This window comes from Scardinius erythrophthalmus (assembly GCF_964197995.2).
Source record: "Scardinius erythrophthalmus genome assembly, chromosome: 21".
Lineage (NCBI taxonomy): Eukaryota > Metazoa > Chordata > Actinopteri > Cypriniformes > Leuciscidae > Scardinius > Scardinius erythrophthalmus.
The window spans coordinates 19,980,319-20,002,811 of record NC_138241.1 but is presented as its reverse complement, the minus strand read 5'-3'; the positions used below and the strand labels follow the sequence as shown (position 1 = coordinate 20,002,811).

General features: G+C 36.2%; 2 protein-coding genes across 4 annotated transcripts in view; one reads left to right on the top strand and one right to left on the bottom strand.

The window, feature by feature from the left end:
* wdfy4 (WDFY family member 4) overlaps nt 1-8,627 on the bottom strand; it is a 53,517-nt gene extending 44,890 nt beyond the window's left edge. For 2 of the 3 annotated variants that reach the window (XM_081350942.1, XM_081350943.1), the window contains exons 1-9: nt 8,448-8,627; nt 7,219-7,455; nt 5,967-6,078; nt 5,510-5,616; nt 4,793-4,945; nt 4,341-4,530; nt 2,339-2,528; nt 1,325-1,485; nt 22-483 (exon numbers count right to left, since the gene is read on the bottom strand). In XM_081350942.1, the coding sequence (XP_081207068.1) occupies nt 22-483; nt 1,325-1,485; nt 2,339-2,528; nt 4,341-4,530; nt 4,793-4,945; nt 5,510-5,616; nt 5,967-6,078; nt 7,219-7,455; nt 8,448-8,471 (1,636 nt within the window). In that variant the 5' untranslated portion in view covers nt 8,472-8,627. Of the gene's footprint in view, nt 1-21; nt 484-1,324; nt 1,486-2,338; nt 2,529-4,340; nt 4,531-4,792; nt 4,946-5,509; nt 5,617-5,966; nt 6,079-7,218; nt 7,456-7,925; nt 7,981-8,447 lie in introns of all 3 variants that reach the window. The other variant, XM_081350944.1, reaches the window with a different exon arrangement.
* Nucleotides 8,628-10,265: 1,638 nt separating this feature from the next.
* LOC308682116 (rho GTPase-activating protein 22-like) overlaps nt 10,266-22,493 on the top strand; it is a 39,362-nt gene continuing 27,134 nt past the window's right edge. The window contains exons 1-11 of the mRNA XM_081351606.1: nt 10,266-10,574; nt 13,117-13,252; nt 13,368-13,478; nt 13,637-13,769; nt 16,518-16,696; nt 17,017-17,090; nt 17,177-17,339; nt 17,437-17,519; nt 17,612-17,802; nt 18,701-19,139; nt 20,864-20,914. Coding sequence (XP_081207732.1) covers nt 10,466-10,574; nt 13,117-13,252; nt 13,368-13,478; nt 13,637-13,769; nt 16,518-16,696; nt 17,017-17,090; nt 17,177-17,339; nt 17,437-17,519; nt 17,612-17,802; nt 18,701-19,139; nt 20,864-20,914 — 1,669 coding nt within the window. The 5' untranslated portion in view covers nt 10,266-10,465. The remainder of the gene's footprint in view (nt 10,575-13,116; nt 13,253-13,367; nt 13,479-13,636; nt 13,770-16,517; nt 16,697-17,016; nt 17,091-17,176; nt 17,340-17,436; nt 17,520-17,611; nt 17,803-18,700; nt 19,140-20,863; nt 20,915-22,493) is intronic.

Genomic DNA, 22,493 nt, shown 5'->3' with positions numbered 1-22,493 from the left:
AGTAAACCCCGAAGGACTCACCAGCAACACCTGTCTTTCTGATTATCTTCGCCCTTCTTTTAAGCTCAAACAACAGTTGCTCCATCAGTCCTCCATCACTCAGGACTTCAGACAGCAATCCGCTGTGCATGATGAGTCTGTAGAAGCAGTCCAGAGCTGCGACGTTGAAGGCCTCCGAACATCCCTGCTTCAGCACAGCTTGGACCTTCTTGAGGGTCTCGTGTGGGATGTAGGAAAGCTGGAAGATGACGGTCTCAAACAATTCGAAGAAAACGAGGTGAACAGGTGGCGATTTCTGCCACACACACTCAGCCAGCTGAGCCAGAGTCTGAAGAGTCCACTCCAGCAGGAAGAAGTTAGCCTTTTCCCAAGACCAGATCATCTGGATGGTGCGCAGGATTTGGCTGCAGATCACTGTGTTGTCTGAGCGCAAGAAGGAGGACTGGATGATTTTGAAGGCTGTGAGGTTCTTTACTGGCGAACCTGAAAATATGAAGAGGCGCTTAGAAAATGAGAAGGAAAAGGGGCAACTGGTCGAGTGTTTAATTAAAAACTATCTAGGCAAAAACTGGACTGTCAATTTTTTGTTTTTAAAAATAAAAAAAAATAATTAAATAAGTAACCATAAAATACACCCAGATAAAATAAAATAAAACTGATTTGAGATGCAATTACTTGACTGGACAAAAGGTACTTTGCATCATGTTTGAGTAGAACAACCTTGTATTAATTGACTTAATGTAGACTACACATTACATACACAATTTGTAACGCTATTCCTAAAAGTACGTTGTGAGAGAGCAACATTATTGATGACATTATGAACAAGTAAGAGCTCATGCAAATGAGAAACTGCACCAGTACTGAGTTATTTACACTTATGCTGTCAGAAACTGTGTTATAAGGCACGCATTAAAGAGATTAAACCACATTTAGAACTATATCAACATTCAAATGCGTCAACATATGAGAAAAGACTGATTGGCTCTTTGGACAAAGGTGCACTGATGTATATGGCAAATAAATATAGCTGCAGAGGGTAATAAGATTGAGTTTCACCCATAATTAAAATCACATCAAAGCCAAATTAAATAAAGCTTAAAAAAGGTGCTGTGTTTCTCTCTCTCAGGAGTGAGGTGCTCTGGTGGTGATGAATGGGGAATTGCTGTATGTATGAAGAGAATGGATGCAGGGTGGCTTAACCAGGTTAGTGAGGAGAGCTACACTTCATCATCTCGGACATAATTGCCTTTTCTGTGGCGTTACTGTGAGGTGGCGCAGCAGAGATGCAGAGTGGCACTCACTGTCTGTCATGGCGGCTTACCGTTAGTCAGGGTGGGGTCAAACCTGAAGCCTGGTGGTTGGGGGTTGTTCACACATATGGCCACCTTCAGCTCAGCCTTGCCAAAAAGCGTAAATGATGCGATGAGGCCTAGAAGGTCTTGAACGGCTAGAAGGTGCTCATCTGTTACTTCCTCCTCACAGCTGCAAAAGGTAAAAATAAATCATTCTCTAATCCAGTATTTCATGTTTATACTTGTATGTACATGTTTGCAGCAGCTCAAAGAAAAAATATTTAAATTCTAGTTAAACACAGTATGAATGGTATTTTGAATATTTTTCTCTTTACAACTCAGTAAACTTACTTTGGTCAAAAGTATACTACAGTTCAAAAGTTGTGTGTCAGTATGATTCTCATTCAGCAAAAAAGCATTATATTGATCAGAAATTAGTTCAGACATTTCTACTGCTTCTTTCCAAAACATTAAATAATCTTACAGACACCAACGGTAGTGTAAGTAACAGACAACTAGGTAACAGAGGTCTCATTTACCAAGCATTCTTATAGTATGTGCACAGAAAAGTAACACAAACATTTCTGTGGGGTTCAATGTAGATGCTCGCACACAGGTTTTACGTACAAATACGCGTCTAAGCATGCTTGGTGAACGAGACCTATTGTTCATTGAGGGCGGTCTTGTCCTGTAGTGACCCTTGCTGTGAGGAAGCGCAGACACACAGTGAGTTGAAGAGAGCTGGCATGTTCAGTAATATGATTGAGCTCAATTTACTGCTGATCTCATTACGAGCTCTTTAATTATTGAATTCTGCGGCATGCAAAAAGAAACTAGCAGGAGGAAGGAGCTGAGAATAAGATGAAGAAAGAGAGCTACAGAAAGGAATGGAAAGTACCTAAGAATGCATTAAGCAAATGCATTTTCTCGAGGTGGCGGTCTACCTAATTTTTTAAAGCTTCAGAGACATTTAGTCTTCAGTTGTGCCTTTCATATGTGCACTATTTAGTGATGATTTTTCCCAACAAAACTCATGAATTTACCGTAACAAGATGGCCTGAAAGATGCCATAGCCGTCGTTGTTCTCAAACTCCTCAAAAAGAGCAGGGCTGGCTGGATAAGAGTCCTTCACAAAGCTGAAAACACTCACAGCCACCCCAGCTAGAACATGACCAGGGACGTCCTCGCTGATCTTATGCATGTTCTGGATGCAGATCTTCATGCAGTTACTAGCTAAAGGAAACAAAACACTATAAATAAGTGTAATAGAATTAAATAAGTACCTGAGGTATACACTAACAACCCAGGAACTAAGTTTCCCCAAGTCAGTCTGTAAATTTGTCCTTATTGTCACTAGCTCCAAGATAGGAGATAAGATCTAACTTGGATTATGTTCAATATAATATCCTAGACCCAGGACCGCTAAAAAAGGGGGTCAACTTGAAGCTTTTGTATAGTGCCCAATATTTTCTAATTGCAACCTACTGTACCAAAGATCTCCAGCTAAAAACTAAAGTCTGGGACAACTAAGTAATTTAATTTAGCATCATATGAAAGTAAATCAATATCATAGTCATCTGACGATGTGCTTATAGTCTCTTTCCGTATTTATCCAAAATACAATTATTTTGTTGATAAACGTAGATATTACCAAGATATTAAAGTAGAATATTACACCAATGCACTCAGGGCCGCGGGAAGTGGGGGTGCTGGGGGTGCTGCAGAATTTTCACAGAATTGTAAATGCAATGCATATGTTTGTTCATTAAAATGTATTAATTTTTAGCATTTAGTCATTTATTTGTAATAAACACTTTAAGTGGGCTATTTACAAATTGTTATTTATATGTTAAATCATATTTTTAAAACATAAGCGCAGAGTGTTATGTAATATTGTGTGTGTGTCGAAAGAATTTGTCCGCAGCTGCTCAAAAAACAAACAAACAAAAAAACAGTCAAAAACCCCACTGTCAGTGTTTTGTAAGGAACAGGCAAATATGTAAAATATAGCAGGAGACATTTTAATTGTTTACTAATAAAACAGGCTATTTTTTATGTCAGTGTCTGTCGGCTAGACAGAAGAAGTTGACGACTCGCGATCTTCGCAGCGCCAGAGAGAAATGCACATTTCATACGAATTACATAAGCAGTGCAGTCTGTTTTCTTTCGTTTTGAATTGTTCTGCTTAAAAGTAGACATTTCAAGCTATCTATATGTCTCAGGTCTGTGAGGCAATAGGCTACCTTATAGGCCTACGCTGAGTTTCGGTTCATTTATGAGACGAGCTCCAGGTTCGCCAGCGCCTCCGTGTCCTGATTTTCTATTTTCTAATAGCCTATATTAAATCCAGACAGTTGGTTGATGAAACATCGATTAAAATTAAGATACAATTAATACAAAACGAAATTAAATTTAAAGACAGGCTTTGTGCTTTCAGTTTGAGGTCTCTGTGAAAGTTTTAAAACATTCTTTTAATGCCGCTTTAGAGCGCTCGCGTCTGTAACGGAGAACTGTCTGTAACGGAGAACTGTCTGTAACATTTTTTTTATTTTTTGTGAAATAAATTTCTAAAAAAATGCGACTTAGTCCAGTGCGACTTAGGCTATATATGTTTTTTTCTTCCTCGTGGCGCATTTTTTGACTGATATGCGACTCCGGAGCGACTTATAAAATAGGCTACGGTAAGTTATTTATTATTTTTGTGCAAATGTCCCATAAAGTCCCATCCTTCAAGGATTAATTTATGTCCCGTTGACCGGTCCATTGCATTACAAATAAAAGCAGAATCAATAAAGTCAAAAATGTGATGTGCAGTCAGGTGGTTTGAGTGTGTGCGCGTTTTTTGACGAGTTTTATAGTCTTGATATTGTTTCTTATTCAAAAGTGGTGAAAATCAGCACCCCCAACCTAAAACCTCTTCCCGCGGCCCTGAATGCACTTGTTCAATAAACTAAATTTGAATCATTTATTATGAAAAATACAATCTAATAAGATGCCTTTAGTTGGCCGAAGAATGGACTGGGGCTCGTGTGTGTGGTTGTTGACCTTGCAGTGCAGGTACAGTGTTGGGAGCTAGTGCAGCAGACACTGCTCGGAGCACACGGGACGCCTGCTGTCTCCATGAGGGGCTGCACTGATCCCACAGAAGGGTGAGAGAGACCATCACACTTGAAAGCTCCTGGGTCTCCAGCAGAACCTCCACAAAACACACATGCCTGCAGAGCTGCAACATCACCTGAGCAAAAGTGAAAAAGAGTTATATTCCTATTAGTTTGACACAAATGCATCAGATATGTATGAAAACATTCTACATGGTCATTCACAGTAAGATTAAATGGACTAAATAATTTCAAACAATAATAATACTAAACAAAGAAATAGCCTTCTGAAACTGGATGTGCTAATGGAGAAACAGTATCCCATTTTGATACACAAGATAAGCATCTGTAGGGTAATTGCTTTACAACATCAAATAAAGCATATCAAAATGTAAAAACCTGAATAAGAGTGTCCTGAAAAGAGCATTTGACTTCCACTTCGTCATTCTTCTGATGGTCAAAGCTCTCTTTTCTGGGAGGCAAAGCTACAAACAGGTACAGACACTTGACTAATGCAGCAGGTAGACCTGTCCTGATCATAACACCAACCTCCTGTCAAAGAACACAACAGCTTCCTGTCAAAACATGACTACACAGGGTCGAGTCAAACAGAAGACTAATTTAATAATAACAGGACTAAATTCAGAATGTATTTTTTATTATTGTAAAAAAAAAAATGATAACGCTTTACAATAAGGTCTCATTTGTTAACATTAGTTAATGTAAAGAGTAATATGAACAATACATGTATTTATTCATCTTTGTTAATGTTAGTTGATAAAAATAGTCGTTCATTGTTTGTTTGTTAAATCACAGTCCATTAACTAATGTTAACAAATACAACTTTTGATTTTAATGACGTATTAGTAAATGCTGATATTAACAATAACTAAGATTAATAAATACTCAAGAAGTATTGTTTATTCTTAGTTCATATTAACTAAAGCAGTTAACTAATGAAACCTTATTGTACAGTGTTACCTAAAATACATCAAATGCAACAGAACTGCACTTTAACTATATCTTTAAAATGTGTAGGTATTGGTAAAACACTAGCGAAATAATTATGAAACTGATTGCATAAACAATTATATCCGTTGTCATAGTACGACTTACAGTGTCTCTGTTAGACAAAAGAGATATTGATTTGAGCAGAAGCCATCCTTGGTTGCTTTTGACCTCTGACCTCTGAAACAACTGCTCCAATTCATACCGGGCTTCCTCTATTTTAAACAAAGCCATAAAAGCAACAGAAAGCACAATTAAAGCCATTTGATCTTATATTAGCACACAACAGATAAGTGAGGTTTTAGGTTCTTTACACACAGACAAACACATTTTTAATTATGTAATTTAAACTAAATATAAGAAAGAAGAACCGAAAATAAATGCACACGAACAATAGCCAAAATGGTCAACATTCATTTTGTTGCATGTTTGTGAAATAAAGAAGTGGGCTACTTCCCTTTAAACACTGACAGTATTTGCCCTTTAGTGACTTCACTAATGCCACTGTTATCACTTTGCAACTTTATTAACATACTGCGTTGAATTAAATGTTATTTTTAGGTACCTGCCGGCTTTTCTGCCACTCTCTGCTGTATATGACAGACAAGAGCTTCTCCAACCTGCAGCGCCAGGCCCTGGAGATCCAGATCATCGAGGATGCCACCGCTCTCTGAGACCTTATAAAGAGTTAGTGGAAAGATTGTTTATGCTAATATTTAAACACGAATACAATAATTATAAATAGGTTTGAGAGGTTCATGACAAGTTTCTCACAAAGGTAATCATGTATATAGTAAATCGATAGCATAATCAGCACTTATCTCAAGGCAAAAACATGTTCACATTTTCAGTTTAATTTCCCTAAGCTGAATTCCCAACTTCAATCCCTACTTCTGTGCGACTTTCAAGTGGATGTGGTGCCTTACTCCTTACTCTATGGTTGGTTAAATCCCAGTAAGAATGCATGAGTGGTAAGTCAAATGAGTCACACGTATGTGTGTGTGTAAACCTCCACACATGCACCACCACAGCCTGTGAGTGGGATTACATCTCAGTAGGTCATGAGTGTTTGTCAATGCAGCCACATACCAGATTAATTGTCTGCTGGTGACAGACCATTGATGGAATTTAAACAGGAAATGAAAGATTTTAGCTTAATCGATGTCAGCATAAAGCAAAGTGCCTCTGTCAAAGGGATGTGAATTTTATCCAATCACTGAAGAGCAGCTAATATTCTAAAAGGTGGTATTTAGGTTTTAAATACCTAGGTTTTCTTGGGATTTAATCTTTATATGAAAAATATACATTATCAGTCAAATGTTTCAACACACCACACTTGACTTGGATTGTTTTTATGGTGAATTATACGTTTTTTTAAGTAATGAATACTTTTATTAACCAATTTTCATTAAAACTACCAAAAGTGATAGTTAAGATAGTAAAGTGATTGAACATTCTCTTCATGAAACAATATTAAGCAGCACAACCGTTTTCAACTGATAATAATAAGCTGAAGCCATTCTAATAAGCATATTAGAAGGCATATTCTATTATGCTTATTCAGCATATTCTGAAGAATTATGCAACACTAAAGACTATGAATGAACGAATGACTAGAGTAATGACTGCTGAAAATTCAGCTTTGCCATCACAGGGTATAGTACATCTCTCTCTCTCTCTCTCTCTCTCATACAACTATACATATTAAAGCTATTTAAATTATTTTTGTGAATAATTTTAATAGGCGTGTCCAAAACTTTTGACTGCCAGTTTATAAAAATCAGTTCTCCTTCCTTTCTCTCACTGATTTTCTGTACCTGCATGAACAGAAGCAGTAGTCGGCTGAGCTCTTGGTCTGTTTGTTCTGGTGACCGTTGGCCCAACTGAGTTAGCTGATCTCTCAGAAGCATCACTAGATCCTCATCTGCTTTCAGGTCCCCAATTGTCTCATTGTTCATTTGGGTAGTTTTCAGTTCTGTGCTCTCTGAACTCTCCCCTGACGCACTAAGTTCCCCGTTCTCCATACTGATTTTGTCCATTTCTCTACCCGGCTCCTATAAAAAAGAAAAAGAAAAAGAAAAAAGGTGATGAACGAAAGGTTACAATGAAACGCTCACATACTGATATCAGATCTGCAATTCTCTGAAAATATTTACTAAATCTGCTTTCTCAATGAAGTGACTAACAAGGAAGTTATTGCACTAATAACTGCTTCTCTGATTTTTATCCATCACATTCTTTCAAAAACAAATGATCTGGTACATGTTGTTATTTTAATTTTACGGCTCTAGGGAATTTTAAGTGAAACATCTGAGACAACAATATAAATGAAACATAAAAAGGAACATAATTTATTATTGATGCCTAAAATATAAAAAGGAACTCAAGACTCTAGAGCCATAAAACATTCTTTCTAAGAAAATATCACAAAAAAATAGTACAGCATAAACATTGAAACTGAAGCATATGACAATATTAATTTAAAGGCAATCGCATTAAGTTGGAGGGCTTTCCTGCAACTTACAATCAGTTGTTTGCCCGTTAATGATCTTGTGATGTCAAGTCGTGAACTTGCTTAGCTACAGGGAAGACAATTCACATTCCAGAAGAAATGACATGTTTGCACTGCACATTCCCACCAGTTTATTCACTCTGTGGCTAAATACAGCACATGAATGTCATCTCGTTATTGTATCCAAAGCCTTGATTGCGGGAAAGAATATGTATTATGTACAGTAGCTTGCTTGTCTCTTACTGAAATGTTTAAACCTGATACAATAAAATATATCTGATAAAATAAATTAGTTTACGGACAAACAAATTAGGCTAAGAAAGTACTTGACAAAAAGCAGTCAAGCTTCCTTGTTGAACTTTATCTTGCTGTGTTCCAGCAAGTTGATCCGCAAAGCGATAACACTAGTTTGAATACACTTGTCAACTACATGACAACCACAGCTGTCAACATTAGTCTCTGTGAGATATCTCTCAAACTAATATGAACCTCAGGCGAAACTCCAGTTCAGTCAGACTGTAACCCGACACATACCTGTTGTTGTTTGGTAGGTGGCATCTCAAGTCTTTGATAAGGCTTGTGTACGTAGATTTATGGCTGGACAGAAGGCTATCCTCTGGGTTCCCACATCACAACACTCGGTGAGTGGCTGGCCAGCTGAAACATGCCTCCTAATCCATGAACTTTGCACAATGTGAAACTCTGACATCAGCTGCGCCTGGTCATGTGCCTCACTTCCTAGTGAAAAAAGCAGAAGAAACGCTGTGTTGCGCATCTGTGTGTTTTCCACATTTTAATAGGCTCGAAATAGGATAATTTGAAGAAGACTATAGTGAAGCAATCGGGCTGATTTTCCTTATTTTATTCCAAAAGGGAGATTTAAAATCGACCAATCAAAAGTGAATTTGAGGGCACGTAAATAGTATCTGCCCTCTGGTGTTTAAAGTTATTCCAATATTTTTCACTAAGCGCTTTAAGATGCGGTCGATGTTGAGCAATAGTGACATCGTGCGGTGATTTAAGATAGCTTACAAATATTACACGGACTTGGCAACAGTGAAACGTTCTTATTGTTAAAAAATAAAATAAAAAATTCTAATATAAGAACAATTAAAATCGTAAGCCTACAGCTTTATATGGTATATTCATCTCATAGCCTATGTTTAGACAACTGTAACATTTAACAAACTGATGGAGTGGAGAAGTCAAATAGCAAAGTGTGTTTTTTCTATGGTTTTGAGCCGTTTAGACTGTTTCCAATGACTGGAGCAGATTTTAAACAGACTGACAGAACGCAATGTCTCTGAGCGTTTGGCCATGATCAGTCGTAAGTAGGCTAAGTATCAAATTGCATTTGGCCTTGAGTGTCCCATTAAATCAATTATCAAATTGTCTAAGTGTCACTAGGACGCTAATCCTTATTTTATTTAAGTTTGAGTTATTGGTTGATTTAGTTAGACACAAAAACATAGTAAACATCTAAATACCCCCCACACACGTGTTAAACTGTCAGACAAAAATAGATCTTCAGATATGTAACTTATACGTAGAAACCACATTCGACCGCTCCAGACACGATGTCGGACACAGCCAGTGCCTGATAGAGGAGTGAGGCAACAAGTCAGATGCCTAAGTTTTTGGATGCAGTGATGCTCCCTGGTTTTCACGGTGCATTGTAGGACTTCTTAGGGGACAAACGTTTCAGTGAAGTGGAAGCATTGTGCGATTGAGACAGCCATTACAATGACAGACTCCCTGATCAGTTGCCTGGCTATTGAACTAGTGAGCTGATTGAGACGTAGCCTATTTTATTTTTATTTTTTTTAGAATGTGTTGTAATGGGCGAAGTTTAACAGCTCGGACGTTGTCTCTAATTAGCCAGGTAAGATGTGTCTTAAAATATTATTATTATTTTATTTCTTTCCTCCTGTTTTAGTACTTAATTCATATGTATTTCTTAATGAAAATGTTAATGTTAATGTTATTAAAATATATAGTGGCGTTATTCCGGTCTGCAGTTTCATCAGGACGTCTGCTCTGCACCCTGCACCAGATACTTTTATCATGTGGTACCGGTGACGTTTCCCTGCGCTGTCAAGCTGGACCAATCACAGTCGTTTGCGGTTACACCATAGGCATTAATTCCTTTTTTTTATTTATTTTTTTTATTGCTGAGGTAATAAACATATTAGTATACCATGTTCAACCATGCATTTAAATATATTACAAACGATTATACTGTCTACAGTGAGGCAAAAAAAAAAAAACCTTGACATTTAAATGCGGTTCAGGGTTTTGGGCCGCCGAGCGCCCACTAGAGGAAACATTAGACATTTCTCTCCTTTCACCTCCAGAGGGCGGGGTTTCCCTTAAATCAGTAGTACAGCATATTTGCATATGATCAGATTCGCTCTTTTATCGAATGAATTATAATCTAACGGGGCGAATTTTGTGATGGACGTAGATGTTTCCGCTTCAACAAACTAACAGAACAATTACATTTGGCCGATAATTTATTCAGTCTACAGAAGGCGTAAACAAATGGTGGCAAAATGTTGCAGGCTTCTTCAGGAAGTTGTATATTTGAATCGACTCAACGGGGTGAGATCGATCGAGTTTCCTATTTATTACAGCAGGATCGGGGCGTATTAAAACAAAAAGGTGAGTCTTTTGTTTTAAAGGGTCCACAGTGACAGATGGTGGCAGAGATTGCACTGATCTAACGTTATTGGTCAATAGAGCTTCATGTAACCGTGTTTCTCTCTCCCACCTCTCGTTCGGTTTATTATCTATTAATGGCCACTATTGATTAAAGAAAATACCAAATTGTGCGATAAGTTTAAATGCATTTGTCGTTTCAATAGCCAGCTTCTTCCAGACTGTTTCCGTCCGATACCTGTTACGCTTTGTAAGATATGTCCTCTATCCTACCTTTTGTAGTTCTATGGTAATTCAGTTCAATTCTCATTTATTTGTATAACGCTTTTCACAATACTTTCACGTTTCAAAATAGTTTTACAGAGAAAATGCATGTGTCTACACATTACAATTTAGTGGTCTGCTATCAGAGGTCACCTGTGTCTACGTTATGTATTTCAGAAATGTACATACAAATCACACAGTTTGCTAACAATGTATTAAAGGCAGAAAGCACTGAGCTCATTGAAATTGATTGTTGAAGTTCCTCACTGATAATGAATACATGTTGGTAACAAATGATTAGGATATAGAAAATGTAGCATTGGTGCATGTTGATTCAGAGCTTGCTTCATCTGAAGTCCTTGCAGGAGTTAGTGCTCTCTCTCTTCACAGGTGTTGGGCATCTGAGGTCTTCATTAGAGTTTGGATCCAAACTGGAGCTGACATACTCTCTAGTTACCTCAGAATGGGCATCCCGAGACAAAAACAGAAAAGCAAATGGAAAATAATAAGCATTGCTGCTGTTCGTAACATTAAGCAGATAATCATGTGCATTTGATCTGATCTAACTGGAGTACAAGGTTATGAGATGCATTAAATGAATGCTTGGCTAAAGAGATGCATCTGTAATCTAGATTTAAAATGGCAGAGACTATGAGCCCCGAACAATATCAGGAAGGCTATTCCAGATTATAGGAGTCAAATGCTAAAACGCTGTCCCTCCTTTAGTGGATTTAGATATCCTAGGAACTACCAAAAGCCCAGAGTTTTGTGACCTTAAAGAGCGTGATGGATTGTAAGGCGATGAGAGATCAGTTAAATACACTGGAGCTAAACTGTTTAGGGCCTTATAGGTCAGTAGCAATACTTTATAATTGATACGAAAGTTAACAGGTAACTAGTTTAGAGATTATATAATTGGTGCTGTATGATCATATTTTTTTGACCTAGTAAGAACTCTAGCAGCTGCATTTTGGACTAATTGTAGCTTGTTTGTTGATTATGCAGGACAACCAACCAGCTAGTAATGCATTACTGTAATCTAGTCTAGAGGTCATGAATGCATGAACAAATTTTTCTGCATCTGAAACAGGACAGCATGTTCAGAAGCTTAGCGATGCTTCTGAGGTGGAAGAAATCTGTTTTTGTAAAATGAAATATGACAAGTTGCTGTCTAATATAACACCCAGGTATTTAAATGTAGAGGATTAAATAACAGTACATCCTTCTAGATGCAAATTCTAAGAGATTCTGTGTAGAGGTGTTTGGTCCAATAAGTAATACCTCGGACTTATCTGAATTTAATAGAAGAAAATTTCTGGTCATCCAATGTTTAATATCTTTAACACACTAATAACATCTGGTCGTGATGAAATATATAACTGAGTATCATCGGCATAGCAGTGGAAACTAATTCCATGTTTTCTTATAATATTACCAAGTGCCAGCATGTATATTGAAAATTGCGAGGGGCTAACACAGATCCTTGTGGCACTCCATAATTTACTTGCGTTATCTTAGATGTTTCCCTGTTTAAATAGACAAAAAGGATAACAGTCTGATCTAAATCACCTTCATAATGTAATGTAATTTGGTCAACATAGGCCTATAGTATATTTTTCTCCTAAAATACTATATTGTTAATCTGTCACCACGGTGATCAAAAATGGGGAATTAAACTGATAAATAGTCTGCAAGCTTACTGCGGGAAATTTCATACCCGGATTTACAATTGCAACTCTTTATTAATTATCAATGTTAACTATTGATTATTAATAAATATTTTGTAAGGAAACGAAGCCAGTGCAAATTATAGGAGTCGATCCTGTTATAGCTACAGTAATAACAAGAATATGATTTCCATCTTTAATCTTTCTAGGCCTAAATAATATTAACAGACACAACTTTGGTTTTGATATTGAATTAGTAAATGTTGAAATCAAGTATTTTTCGTTGTTAGTTCATGTTAACTAATGGAGCAAACTAATGTTAACTAATGGAACCTTATTGTAAAGTGTTACCCTGCTAGGCATTAACATCATGAAACTCAGTAAAGCTGCTTTAAACGGTGTATATTGTGAAAAGCACTATACAAATAAAATGACTTGACTCTAAACTTTTATAACTGATGAGCAATACAGATATAGACATCCATGAGAGATTCTTTTATGTATACACAACTTTTCCACTGCATGTTTATATTTTAATTGTCAACTCATGTTTTGGGATAGTCACAAAAACTTTTTCAAAGTCATTTTTTTGTAAAGTTTCCTCATTTCCTCAGGTTGGGGAGGTTTCACAGCCCTCCACTTTGCTGCTCTCCATGGAAACCGGCCAGTGGCTGAGCTTCTGCTGAACAGTGGTGCTGAACCAAACATCCCTTGTGATGCAGGTCAAACTCCTTTTCACTTCGCTTGCAGGTACGAGAGACCTCATCCATCTTATGTTTGTGATTTTAATTAAAACATCATCCATCATAAACTCTGCTTCTCCTTAAAGATAATACATGCTTACTGTACTGTGTTATTCTAACAGAAATGGCAATATTTATATCATGCACAAAATGATGCAGCATGGTGCAGACTTACAGATAGTAGATGAGCAGGGGAAGTCATCTCTCCATCATGCGGTCGGTGGTGGAAGCGTGTAAGTAACTGGGCCTGTTGCAATAGTGGCAGACAAACTAACACAAAAACACTCAGGATTGTTAAAAAGAATTATAGATTTGTTTTGGTGTCTGCTGCATACTTCATTATATTGTTCCTCTATGTTTTTCTCAGTTTCTCTATCATTTTCGTTCTCAGTATTGCCACGCAGTACCTGTGGGAGACTGGAATGTTCCGATTCTCGGATGCAGATAACTATCAGGTCACGCCGCTGCATTTGGCAGCTTCCACGGGAAATACTGATGTAGTCCGGTATCTCCTTAGAGCGAATGTAAGCACTTTTACTTTACAGCACTGCTTGTAGTTCTCTTAGGGTGCAGCTAGGCTAAATGGCCACCAAAACACTGAAAACTGCTATAAATTGCTCCTATCACAATGGAATTTCATTTTATTGGAATGCTATATTTATGATTGTTGTTCCTAAGGTTTAAATGTTCCTTAATTGTAAACTAGAACAGACTGTGATTAAAGAGACTTACAATAATAGGCTTAGCTGCAGCACCATCTTAAACTTATATATGCTTTAAAGTCATCATGAAATGGAAATTGCGACAGTCTTTTCTTACCTATTGAGTGCTACAGTTTTTCGGAAGTAAAAACTCCATTTATTTCCTCCATAAGGAAATTGATATTGAACGATGACTTATAAACCTTTAAAGACAGACCTACTGTGAGCTTTGAGAGCCGTCAGCTTGCATTATTTCATCTCATTTTTAAAATAATCCTGTTTAACAGTGGAATTCCTGGTGAAAACTACATTATCCATGATGCTGTGTAGAAGATTACACCAATCAGAGAGTCGGAAAAAGAAACATGGTCCAAAATAGCTCTTTAGCTCCGCCCACTCCTATGAAGCGAATGATGTAATCAAGCCCATCTCCCTACTTTCTCAAAATTCTGAAATGTATGTATGTATTAGGGCTGACTTCTAATAGTCGAGGATTCGACGATTCGATTCGGAGAGGTCTGATTCGACTATGAACCTCATAGTCGAATACATGGGCGTCAGTTTGGTTTGAAATGTGCTGGGGACAGAGATGCATTCGCATTTTCAGAAGGGCTGGGTACCATTTTTATTTTATTTTTTCAGGTCATGTTTTGAAAGACGATGTCCTGTAGCTTACTAATGTAAATAAATAAAAATGTATTCAAAAATCTGCTTCACATTTTCAGCAGGGCTGCGGAGCGGCTGTGAGTTGACTCCACACGGTTCTCATGTGCGTTAAAAAGCTTTACATGGTTTAATGTACCTAAACAATGATAACCAAATTCCCCTCTCATGTTGCTCCACATAACCACTTAAAATGATAAAAAAAAATCGAACCCAGAGTCCAATTATTATGGACGTTATCTGATATTAAGCGTTTCTGCTTCACATTTTCAGCAGGGCTGCGGAGCGGCTGTGAGTTGACTCCACACGGTTCTCATGTGCGTTAAAAAGCTGACTCCACACGGTTCTCATGTGCGTTAAAAAGCTGACTCCACACGGTTCTCATGTGCGTTAAAAAGCTGACTCCACACGGTTCTCATGTGCGTTAAAAAGCTTTACGTTGTTTAATGTACCTAAACAACGATTACCAAATTTCCCTCTCATATTGCTCCTCATAACCACTGAAAATGGTCAAAAAATCGAACCCAGAGTCCAATTATTATGGACGTTATCTGATATTAAGCGTTTCTGCTTCACATTTTCAGCAGGGCAGCTGAGCGGCTGTGAGTTGACTCCACGCGGTTCTCATGGGCGTGAAAAAGCTTTACGTGGTTTAATGTACCTAAACAACCATCACCAAATTTCTCTCTCATATTGCTCCTCATGTTTATGAAATGTTATGATATATGTGTGATATATATGTGTTTTTTTAGCTCTTTTGTTTGAAATGGAAAAAATCTAGCTGCTATCTAAAAAAAAAAAAAAAGAAAAAAAAAAAGGTTCGACTATCAGTCGACTACGGCAAAATCTAACGAATCAGATTCGACTATGAAAATCCTTAGTCGAAAACAGCCCTAGTATGTATATATATATATATGCATATTTTGCAATAAACTTAAATATATATTGTTTTTGTATATATAATCAACTTTTCTAAATGAGTAGTTTTATATTTCTCCATTGTTTTTAATTCGATTATGCCATAGACAATTTATATAAAAGGACTTTGATTATGCTGTTCGCAATGCTTCATCGGATTGTAGTTCTTTCTTTCACCAAAACCGTTAAGTACACAGTCTTGTACCTTTGTCTTTTTGGCCAATTTTGAAAAAAAAAAGTTTTGCTTCAAATCAAAGTTTGTAGTGTTGTGATTCACCTCGTAGCTGATTGGCTTGGTTTATGGCTTATAACTCTTTAACGACTATTTTAAAATCCTTTTGGGAAAAATTAATGAAAAAAAAAAAACTTCCGGAATCAGTGCCGCTGGAAAAGGGGACTCTATCGTGACGTATATCCATTATCCTAGTGAAATGTATGGTGGCCCTGAAGTGCAAATGTAATTCAGAAAACATAATAGCAAATCAGAAAACACAACAGCAAATAAGAAAACAACAGCAAATTATTAAATTAGTTATTATTTGTAGGTCCACACATAAGCCTAAGAATTTGCCTGGAAAAGCCATCGATACAGCCATCAACAAAGCTTGTCTAAGCGGTTTTAACTTGTCATACGCTTCAACGTGCCAGATATAGTTTGGAGTAGTATGTGCATCTCACAAACCTACGCCAAGTCCTCTGTTCGGTTCCTTGTGGGTTTAGCTCACATAACAAATGCATCACAGGTAAATGTTTCACCTGCAATCTGTGCTTCTGTTTTTTACCCAATTGTATTTCTTTGGGATTCTTGAATTGCTGTGATCTCATGTGAATGACAGGTTGTCCCTTGGACACTAAACGCATCAGAGAGAAGATATATTGTTGCAAGAGGGAGGGGGAAGTTGAAAGTTCTGAAATCACAGTTTATTGTTTCAAGGATGTATTTAATCGATGTATTGTTTATATACTGCTCTTGTTTATATCTTTAACCAGAGGTGCACGCCAGAGGCAGTTGACCACCAGGGGGCGTCAGCACTTCACGTGGCTGCAGAGAAAGGCATGATTGAGGTGTGCTGGCTACTGTTGAAGAGTGCCGGACTCCACATTTTACACATGAAAAACCACACTGGCCTCACACCTCTAGACCTCTGTAATCAAGGGAATACTTTTAGGTCTGTTGAGAACCAATGAAAAATTTAAAGGCTCTAATTCAGATTATTTATTTATTTATTTATCTTTCCAAGAGTTGTAGAAAAAAATTGTGGAAATTCATTTCAGTAAAAAATAAAATAAAATTGTGTGGTCAAAACAAAAAGAATATTTCATTTGACCTTCACTGCAATTAACATATAGCTTTAAATTTTATATATATATATATATGCTGTATATTATTTTTGGTTTGTTTTGATTATTTGTATTACGCCAGTAATGAAATTTTATATCGTTAACAGAATAAGATATCTACTTTTTTCTCTCCCTCATTTTTGTGTAGACATCAGCAGCTCTCCAGGATTTTGACACAATTCAGTCAACGACCGAAAGATCTGATTCCTAAGGACTCATATGGTATCATTTTGTTTCCTGTGGGATTATTGTATTGTAATGATATTCATTGGCTGTAATGTTTATTCATGAAATGATCTGTTCTCCAGTGATGTACTTCTGGGTGCTGTTGTTACCGTCTCTCAGCGGGGCAGCGGTTCTCGTTATCGCCGCGGCTCTTGGTGAATATGGGGGTATCTTCTCTGCAGTGCTTTTCCCCTGTATGGCAAAAGTCATTCTTTCTCAGTATCACAGACTGAGCAGCTTTCAAAGGTTAGAGGGTTGTTATTGGAAATTGCTTTATCACTGATGATATAAGTGATGTTGATGGCGTTATAATAACCTTTTTAATCTTTGATTTGGACTGTAGGTTACCAAACCCTGTTTACCTGGGAACACTGACTGCAGGCCTAATTCATTCCACAGCTTGTTTTCTCTATAAAATTTTACCTAATATCCTTTGCAGATATAGCTTATGTCATCAACCACTTTTACAAGTTGAATCATTTAGAATGTTTTATGTAAATGTTTCCTTAACTGCTCACGTTTTTGGCCAGCTCATACCCTCTTACACATTTCACTTGTCCATTTTTGTGTGCTTGCTGGACTTTTTTGGAAAGTTCTAAAACAGAACCCAGGACAACTCAAAGAAGCTGACACTGATTCCCGGTTTTCCAGCATAGGAGACTTAATGGAAGCCAGCCAGAGCCCAGCCAGATTCTGTATTTACTGTGAGGTGAGCACTTCTCTAACCAGCCCTGTTTGCTGACTAACGTACTTTGATAAAGTTCATTTATTTACTGCATTAAAATGGTTTTCTTTGGAGGCTTGGATCACCAACCATTTTTGGATGGTTAAACAAATCCTTCAAGTACTCTCTAAATATATATATATATATATATATATATATATATATATATATATATATATATATATATATAACATTTTAACATTTTATATGTTGTTATTATTATTAATCCAATTCTATTATTATTAATAATACTAACAATAATATTAATTATTATTATTATTATTATTTTCTGTGAAGGCTTAGATCATCAACCAGTTTTGGATGGTTAAACAAATCCTTTAAGTACAAATAAAAAAATAATCAAATTGAATAAATAATTATTATTATTATTATTATTTAATTGTACTTATTAAGTCAAATTTAATAATAATACTTAACATTATCATTTGTATTAATAATAATAATAATACCATTTTATTATCTTTTCTGTGGAGGGTTGGAACCTCAACCATTTTGGTTAAACCAATGATTAAAATTATAAAAAATTATAAAAAATAATAATAAAATTAAAATGTAATATTTTAAATAATTATAATAATCAGCACTGGATCCTAATCTGATTGATGACTAACATATTATCAGAAAGTCAATTTATTTACTTTATAACTACTATAGTTAAATTGACTACTAAATAAATTGACTTTCTGATAATATGTTAGTCATCAATCAGATTAGGATCCAGTATATATATATATATATATATATATATATATATATATATATATATATATATATATATATATATATTAGTATTAAATCATATGTTTGTTAATACTTAGAAAAAAATACAAATTTCAAAACTGCACAAGCTATTCTCTTTCAGCTAATTCAAGTGGACAATTGCAAACACTGCCGTTTGTGTGACGTGTGCATCCAAGACTACGACCACCACTGCCTCTTCCTCAATCAGTGTGTGGGACGGGACAACCACCGCATCTTCATCCTCTTCATCATGTCCATGGTAATGGCTCATCTCATCTTCATCCTCAGTGCCGTTTACTACCTCTACCTGAAATTCTCAGGCTTGCAGCTGTCTGACTGGGGCTCAGTGGTGGGGAAAGAGGCTTGGGTCGTCCTGCTGGCTCTGCTCAACATCCTCTCTCTGATCTGGGTGGGATGGTTGCTATACGAGCAGCTTGATGCCATTTCCATGGGAACCACCACCTACTTTAGGCGGTACGACCACAAGGGACCTTCTAAAAGACAACGGTTGGCAACAGTCCTCTCTTTTCTGCTTGAAGGGAAAAGAAGACGGGAGCACAGTCAGTCTTTTAGCATATAGAACCTTTAGAGACTTTTTGAAATCATAAAGCAACATCACAGTTTAGTCCGTATCTTATTGTTGTTTATAAAAGCTTGATTATACTACACAGCTATCTGGAGGACTCAAAGCTAGTTGGCGAAAGTCAGAGCCAGTCTGCAGATTTTGTCCTGTCGCGTAGTGTATGATGGGCACCGATTCCGTTTAACATATCCAAAATATATTTCGACTCCCATAAGAAATACATTATATTACCTAGAGGTCACTGCTGGTTTTCCAATCCCATTATAGTATCTGTACTGTGAATTTTTTTTTATATGTGAAATATTTTAAATAAACGTCTTTGTGTAAATGTAACATTTTAGTTTCTCATTTTTCTCATTAATTTCTAAATCAAATATAATGGATGAATGAGGCCAAATAAATGAGAAAACAATCAAACAACACACTGAAAACAGATGGGCAGTTATTTATTGGCATTTTATATTGGGATAAAGTATTTGTTTTAATTATTCTACAAAACAAAGTTTTGAAACATCAATTTAATCTTGTTTAACACTAAATGTATCTATTGATTTGAAAGTAATTCTTGACCAGACTTCTATTCTGGCTGCTCTGCCTGCATTAGGATTATGAAGCGCTTGCGCTGCGTTCCCAGCTCTGCTTTTAAGACGGATGTCCATCATTAATCATCTGCGAGGCCTGTGTAGTCTGCTGCTAATTTTCCATTGATTTTGCTGCAGTAATACCGTTCAGTGGGGGAATCTGCAGACCTGTATCATTGGTCTAAGTGACATGGCAATGAATAAATGCATTTTGTTTCAACTGAGTCCTGCTAATGCAGGAGAGCATATTCAACATCTTATCCAAGTCTAAGGTTTGATTTAGGACGGGTCATTTATTGTATTTTCTCAGATGCCCTCAGTCTTTTGCAGTGAATCACTGCATCACGTGCTCATCTTCAGTCCCTCTCTATCACTGGTTTAAATGATAATTCAGTCTAAGTGCCAGTTTATTCGGTCCCACTCTATGCTTGTATTTTAATGATCATTGCAGACTTGTACTTTGAATCTCATTTCAAAAAGAATTGTCCTCATGTATCAGTCTTTACACTTAATATTACATGATTTCAGGGCAAGCACACAGTCGACATTGCCCTGACTCCATAAAGTAATATAGTTGTTATACATATTGCTTTGCAGAAGAGCAACAATAATCCATGACTTTATACTGGATTATTGTTACTCTTCATTTATTGTAGTTGTTCAACCATTAAGAGTTGCACAAAATATGTAAAACCATTTGGACAACATCTTACAAATAAGAGGCACTTGTTCACTGCACTGCTGTTTTCACTTCTGCATTAGCAGTTGTCATTTCCTTAGATGTGTCTGCCAATCTACCAACTTTCTTGTGACTTTACAATTCTCAGCTTTTGGAATTTTTTGGGAAATTTTGTGTTAGAGACGGATTACTGAGTAATTGTCTCGAGAGAAGCACTCTTTTTGATGATGTGAAGACATTTTTCTATAAGTTAGATCTGCATTTAGTTGTGACTTGGCAAAATCATTCTCCTCCCCTCAGTTCCTTTAAGGGAACTGGGAGTCTCTTGGTAGATATCACATTGGTGAACTTTAAACTTATAACTGTAGTTCTTCTTTTACTTACACAGATGTTTGAAGCGGCTAGTTTCAAATGCCATACATGAAGATGCTAAATTGTAAGCCCTGATGTACAACTCTCAGTGTTCACCAAGGAGACCATGGAGATTTTTAGGTAATTAGTTGACTTTAATATTCTTATTTGACTGAAAGTGATTTGTGTAGTAATTTTCATTTGATTTCAACATCTCTTATATGCAAATTATTTGAAAAAGGACTGAGAGCTGAAACATTTGAGTAAAATAAAATGACAAAAGATTTAAAATTTTGAGTGTGAATCACAGACCTTGTTTAACTAAATTATTTGTAACAGTCATAACATTTATATGACCAAGGACTATGTATGTAGTATATTGTGCTTAATTGAATGCTTTGTTGTTAATAAGTAATTAGAAGCTTTATCTATTACTATGAGCCTTTTAGCAAAAACTTTTTAAATGTGATTCTCAGATCTTCTGGCATACGGTCTACATATAGTTTTGCAGTCAAAACATTATTACTGTTGCAATTGTTGTGAAATGTTGAAATGTGTAAAAGGGACGTTGTACTGTTACTGAGAATATATAAAAATAATAATAATAAAAAAATGTGTTTTATTAATTCATAATCAATGCAACTACTATATGTTAATAAAACTGTCAAAGCAAAATGAAGGATTAATAACAATTTAAAGAACTATACCTTAAAATAAAAATTACAGTTACACTTTATTTTAATGTGTCATTGTTACAGTGTAATTATATATTTAAGTACTGAGTAATATTAATTAACTACATGTACTTATTATAGGATTAGGGTTTGGTTGAGGGTTAGTTGCATGTAATTATGCATAATTAACTGTTATTACTATAGTAAGTGCATGTAAAATATGTAACAAGGACACTGTAAAATAAAGTGTTGCCAAAATCACCCATACCTATAAGCTATTATTTTTCTAATCTATTTCAAATGAACACATTTTAAAGAATATTTATATGCAGCTCCAATGCCAGTTCACAATGATCACGTCCAAAAATTACAAAAAGTGCCATTAAAATAGCTCGTATGAATTCTGCAGTATATGCCAGTTCTTCTGAAGTCATATTTTATTTTATTTTTGTTTTGTACCTAAATTCCATTCTGTCCCTCACAATAACCTATTATATGACTTCAGAAGACTTGGAATATAGCACACACATCATAACAGGTGGACTACTTTTATGTCGTTTTTGCCCTTTTTGGAGGCTTGTTGTATAGAAATATCTGTGTGAAACTTCAAAAATCTATTTCTGTGCTCAACAGAAGAAGAAAAAAACAACAACAACAACATCATATGGGTCGTAACTAGAGTAAATGACAGAATTTCTAGTAGAACTATACCTATTACAACTTTTTTGTTGTTGTTTGGAAGTCATTTGAAATGAGGAAAAGCTAGAAAATCAAAAGGCGAATGTAAGAGAGAAATAGAGAAGTACATACAGTAATACTCACAATCACATGCACATACATTCACCAGATTAAAGGGCCAATTAGGAGGGAGGGAGAATTAATGGCAGAAGCCCTTCTGTTTCTGCTTCACTGAATTATTGAGTGTAATCATCCAGGCCTTTAATGGCTGGTCCGGAGTGGAATTAATTTGGGTGGTGTGGGATAAATAATGCATTATGGGTAAGGGTGGATCTGAGCGTGTGCAAGAGGTCTCTCTCCTCCAGCTG